This window comes from Haliotis rubra, unplaced genomic scaffold (assembly GCF_003918875.1).
Source record: "Haliotis rubra isolate DU_JTF1 unplaced genomic scaffold, ASM391887v1 Scf731, whole genome shotgun sequence".
Classification (NCBI taxonomy): Eukaryota; Metazoa; Mollusca; class Gastropoda; order Lepetellida; family Haliotidae; genus Haliotis; species Haliotis rubra.
Genome location: NW_025767448.1, coordinates 220514 through 226548, shown reverse-complemented (window position 1 = coordinate 226548; position 6035 = coordinate 220514). Strand labels below are relative to the sequence as shown.

Here is a 6035-nt window from a genome sequence, read left to right as displayed (position 1 = left end):
GTGGGTGTCTGGCTATAGGCCATTGACCTAAAGCTCTTTTTGACATTTTTTTAACCCCAATGCCATCATATAACTAAATTGTTAATGACATTTAATGTTGCAACTTGGATTCTAGATATACAGCAAACTTTAAGCTTTTTTCAAATATTTATGACTTATAAAAAGATAAATCAACATCAATCACTCCTCTGTAAATAAAGACTGAACAAAACAGAAGTGTTGTTATTTTTTAATATTCAGTTGTTGCTTCTTTTCATCCAACTATGAAAGTACAATAATTAACACTCAATCAAACTCAGACTTGCAAACTTGAAACAGTAAAAACTTCCTGGTTTCAGAAGACAAAATTGGTACCATTTCTGCATGGTGAAGAACAGTCTGCTCATTTTCCTCCAACACGTCAGTGCACCTGAAAAGTCAAATTTGCACAAATCAGCCCCTTCAATATTTACTCGTAAGAGCTTGTCCTGTGTCTCACAGGTAAGACGATTTCTGAGTGGTGTCAGCACACTGTTCTGTGCACTGAAACCCCGCTCACATCCAGCAGTGTGTACTGGGCACACTAGGGACAGCTGGGCCAACTTGAGGATGTTGGGGAACTCCTCCTTGTGGAACTCATTCACAAGTGACCACAGAATAACTGTGTTATCCCTTGGATACATCTGTGCTAGGACCCTAGGTTTCAGCTGCTTCCACTCAATCCTGGTGGCTTCTGGCTCAATCACTGGCTGACTTGTGGTCTCTTCCTCATTGCCTTGGTCAGTCCACATGTGAGTCTGAGGATATCCGAAGTGACCAATGAGACACTCCAGTTGCTCACACCCCCATTTCTCCAGCTCAGTCTCAGACAGGAAACTGATTGGTCTCATACCCAATATTCCAAATGCTGTCAAGATGTCGGTATCTGGAAACCTAGAAATCAGAGTATGAAATTCAAACTACAGGTAATACCTATATGAAGGAATGATCAACATATTCAAATGGTATAAATAATTATATCACACTCAGTTAATAAATTTCATGTTTAAGTTTCATTAAAAATCTAAACTTATCCAATTTCAAAGCCTTGAGTAACATACAAACCTTTGAGAAATGTTGGCAATCAAGTTGTCCAGGAACTTTTCCTCCGCTGACTGAAGATCTCTCTTTGGACAACAAGCAACAGTGTCCTCCTTGTACATCTTCTGGTCCATGTCCAGATGGTCATCCAGCAGGAGCTCGTGCACGCCTGGTTCCGTCTTCAGGGACTCCAGGGTCCTCAGACACTCAACAAGGTTCACCTGAAACAGTTTTGTGATCATTATCATTGATTACAATGTTCAAATCATCTTTAAAAGTTCAAAAAGTTAACGAAATGATGTTACAATGTCAATTTCCATGAAAACAAGAATTGCATTAGAATGAGCTTTAATCTAAAATTCATTCACTCTTAAATTGTGTATGATGCCATGGTAATTTCAGGTGATATTGATAGCTTTACGAGCTCAGGATAGTATAGCTTTTGAAGTTGGTGTGTCCATGAGGATGTAAGTCAAACTGATGAACTTTGCAGATGCAATCTGAAAACATTTAAATAAAAAATTACCCAAAACATTTTTGGTCAAAATTTAACTTAAATGAAACATAATACATAATTGCGTACCTGAAAATGATTCCAATGCAAAGTGCACTGTATGTTTAACCACTTGTAGAGAATCTTTGAATATTTTAAGAAAATAAGCTTGATTTAAAAACTGCAGCTGTAAAGTAAAGAAATCAAATCAAATCAAGTTAAATCAAATCAAATCAAATCAAATCAAATCAAATTAAATCAAAAGAAGGCAGACACGAAAAGGATAATAAAATACAATGCTACTTATCATTTACAGACAAAAGTAAACTGACATGAATTATCTTCGATAAGTTTAAAAAATGGAGAATAAATTATAATTACCTTCTTTTTCAAACCAATGGCTTTGGCATCACTAAGACTGACATCAGCGAGATAAGCCAATAATGGTTCTAGCGTTCTATACACTGTTTCAAGCGCATTATAAAAGCTGAGCCATCTGATGCTGTGAACCTCCTTGTACCGGAGCTGAGGGGAATCAAGAATTTTCTGAACTTCTGACGTCCGCGAGATCTTGTTTGGGGAGTATTTGAAGTAGTAATAAATGGAGGTGACCACTGCTTGATAATCCTTCAGGGCTGGAAACTTCTCAGCTGCTTGGCTGGTACAGAGAGCAAGTCTGTGTGCTACACAGTGGACGTTGATCATATGTGGGTTGATCCTTTTCATCATGCCGTTGACCCCTCTACCACAACCGGTCATGACCGCGGCACCATCTGAGCCTAGCCCCATCACTTTTCCACTGTCTATTCCACTCTTTTCCAATTCGAGCCAAATGGTGTCTGCCTGTTCCCTCCTGTAAGTGAATATTTGTCAAAAATCTTGTCGACGGCATCATTGTGACTGGATCCAATAATTGCATGTAAATGCAGAGGCGTTTTTCGACACAGATATCTGTACTTTCATCTGCTAAAACAGATACAGCTGGGGACTTCTGAAGAGAGATAGTTACTTGTTGGTCAATGGTGTCAGATATGGCTTCAAGAAACTCAATTGCTGCATATGATGATGTGTAATTAATTCCATCAGAAACCTTCAAATAGCAAATGTCTGGAACCTTTAATTCCTGCAAAAGTTCAATGAGAGACTTGAATTTTAACAGAGGTATGCCTTCTTTAGTGAGCCAGTAAGCTGCTTTCAATCCAATGACAGCCCCTTTTTCCTGGTCACTGTGACATTTTTTCTTAGCTTCCTGGAACTGTGTTTGGAGTTGTGGGGCAATTAGAGACGCCTGGTGATCACTGGTTTTCATATGGTCATTCAGAGAAGTGGTCCTGTAATTTGTACATCCATCAGTGAGTGTGTTTCGTCTCCCGGCACTCATACACGATGTGCATGACATGCCCCTCCCATCTTCGTATGCAAGCCAAGGGTACAACTTTAACCATCGGTCTTGGAAGGTGAGTTTCTGTTTTTTTGTCTACTTCCTCTCCGTAAATAGGCTCTGGTATGTCTGTTTCATGAGGCTGGTCAGATACAGTTCTTGCGCCAAACGATAGAGTTGTTTGCCCTTTCAATTTCATTCGTTTTTTAGGTGGCATCGTTCCGTGATCAACGATCAGCAATGGAATGTTGGGGATCCCGTGAAGCTACGAAGCATTAATCTGATTGGCCAAGAAGAGCCAATCACGACAGCAATTACATACAATTGCGGGTGGGTCGGGAAACCCCATCTCTGATTGGCCAATGCTTAAAATAGCAGCCAATCGCGCAATCCAATACATGTACATTTTGCAGCTTACTGTGATAAAAATGGATGTGTAAACACGTACACGCTGCGGAAACATGATCAAGATTTCTTGGTTAGTTTTTGATGAATTTGTAAATGGCAATGTTCGTAATTTATTAGGTCCATATGTGAAAATAACATCGAAATTATCGATCTGCCCGATTGTCCTAATTAGTAAGAAAGTAGTCGGTCATTTGAAAATGTTATTGGACTATGACCGAAGGCCGATGACAATCTGAAACCCTGCAAGAGGGCTAATACATACACCTGTCATTTTATAAGTTGTATGCTTCTCTCGTGGGTAATACGGTCTGATGTACGTTTCTTTGTAGCAGCGTCACCCGAGCCGGTAGGCGAAGGAATCTCTTTCCGTTTAATGGGAATGGTTTGTTCCTATCCAAATTACAATTATTCAGAGACTAAGTGACTATATCATATCATGCCAGCTTGCTGTAAGAAGTACTGACTGACTGACTGAGTTTGGTTTTACGCCGCTTTTAGCAATATTCCAGCAATATCACAGCGGGGGACACCAGAAATGGGCTTCACTCATTGAACCCATGTGGGGATTCGAACCCGGGTCTTCAGCGTGACGAGCCAACGCTTTCACCACTAGGCTACCCCACCGCCCCGCTGTAAGAAGTAAGCCCAAAGAGACACAAATCTTTGACCTGTATTACTTTGGTAACGTGCATGGGTTTCGGGTTGACAAATTTAGTAACAAATCAGAGCCAACAGGGCAAACCCTAAGTGACTGTATCATATCATGCCAGCTTGCTGTAAGAAGTACTGACTGACTGACTGAGTTTGGTTTTACGCCACTTTTAGCAATATTCCAGCAATATCACAGCGGGGGACACCAGAAATGGGCTTCACTCATTGTACCCATGTGGGGATTCGAACCCGGGTCTTCGACGTGACAAGCCAAAGCTTTAACCACTAGGCTACCCCCACCGCCCCGCTGTAAGAAGTAAGCCCAAAGAGACACAAATCTTTGACGTGTATTACTTTGGTAACGTGCATGGGTTTAGGGTTGACAAATTTAGTAACAAATCAGAGCCAACAGGGCAAACCCATCATCAGACGTTTCTGGCACACGCAGAGGAAGCTGCTCTGCTCATTGTGAGCCCCCAAAGTGCGAAACAAACGTGAATCGAGAATTGTGCACAATGTCACATGCTTTCTTCAAACATGTATAATGGCTCGACCATAGAAGGTAATGGTCTTGCCTCAGAGGCAATTAATGCTTCATGTCAATTTCATCCCAACAATCTTGAGACAGTTTTGAATTCTTGGTGGTGTGAAATTTAAGTAGTTTCCACTCCAGATCTTTGGACAAAATGTGCTTTTGAATTGCATATACGGTCGTTGGCTATATGAAACAATCATTGAAGACATTCATGCGAAAAGTGGAAGTATTCCTTAAAGAAAAACAAAACATGCAATAATGTTACCAATAAGATCTTTTTATTTCTATTTGAACAAGAAAACACACATTTACAATAAACAATCCCGACAGATTTAAGTACCTAAACTGATTCACAATGCAAGAAGCAAAACAAAAGCACATTATAATATTAACATTTTGCTAGTCTTACTCTTTTGGATGCAATCATCTGACGGTGGTGTTTCAACGAGTAATAGTTTTTTTGTGCATCATATTTGCACATAGGACAAACATTTCCTGACTCTTCAAGTCAAAGAAATATGATTGAAACATGTCTGGGAGTCCTGTATCTATATACACACTCTACTACAATGCTATATTATCAGTCGATATCAGAAACACCGCTGAATACTGTGGGAGAAAAACCCCCAACTAAACTGACGCATTTAGCCGTTTACCATTTGGATTATGGAATTTGAAGCAACATTTATCAAATCCAGTGCCTTCAGATATTTATTCCTTAAATAATTTGCGACCGGTATAAAGTCGTTGAATATTCCATCACAAAGGATAACGATTTCAAATCACGAACTCTGAAGGATCTGTTTAATAATACCAGTTCTCATTTAGATATTAGCGCTAAACAAATATATATATTAATTGGGTGAGATACTACATTTTAAAGAGCAAATAAACTTTGTTATTTTTGTACTCTTTTAACTATTACATATGAAAGATTTGTGGTTAGTCTTATGCGGAACACCAAATGCATTCTTAAAGAGACTTGTGGTTAATTAAAACCGAGCGATTTATAAGTTGCCCAAAACTCGCCTGCTTCACTCTCGCCCGCCAATGAAACCACGGACAGGTTACGTAATTCTGTCGCCAGAGCACTGCAGTGACGTCATATGAGGAAGGATTTTCAGTTAGTTGTATAGAAAGTGTGTAGCAAGCTCGTCAGTTTGAAGATTTCTCTACATCAACGAAGACATGTCGAATCGTTGCGTTGTCGGCAATTGCTCCTTGGGGTCGGGCGATGGTGTCACCATGCACAGTTTTCCTCAGGACCCCGCAGTTCGTGCTAAATGGGTTATGTTTGTGAGTGCGAAGCGAGCGTTGTGGAAACCTGAAACGATATCTTATTTGTGTTCACATCGCTTCACGGTAGTTCAAGAATCAAAACTACTTACTAGGTGTAGTAAAATATGTATATGATGGATGACCATAAAGATTTTCCATGACACAACTTGTAACATAACGATTTCTTCCTCGGAAGCGAGGTTGTGGTCGAAGTAACAATAATACTTTGT

At 39.9% G+C, this 6035-nt stretch overlaps 1 protein-coding gene across 1 annotated transcript; it reads right to left on the bottom strand.

Annotated features, from left to right (window-relative positions):
* Positions 1-213: 213 nt before the first annotated feature.
* LOC124259656 lies at positions 214-2341 on the bottom strand. Its single transcript, XM_046693834.1, has 3 exons — positions 1934-2341; positions 1084-1280; positions 214-912 (listed from the first exon to the last, which is right to left on the bottom strand). Exons 1-3 carry the CDS (start codon positions 2339-2341, stop codon positions 279-281), a joined length of 1239 nt encoding a protein of 412 aa, XP_046549790.1. The 3' UTR covers positions 214-278.
* Positions 2342-6035: the final 3694 nt, after the last annotated feature.

Excerpts from the sequence above, each read along its gene's own strand:
- LOC124259656 (XM_046693834.1), bottom strand. The coding sequence starts at position 2,341 with ATGGGGCTAGGCTCAGATGGTGCCGCGGTCATGACCGGTTGTGGTAGA. Across the intron at positions 1,281-1,933 it reads CCATTGGTTTGAAAAAGAAG|GTGAACCTTGTTGAGTGTCT; the intron begins GTAATTATAATT and ends AAACTGTTTCAG. Across the intron at positions 913-1,083 it reads ATTGCCAACATTTCTCAAAG|GTTTCCAGATACCGACATCT; the intron begins GTTTGTATGTTA and ends TCTGATTTCTAG.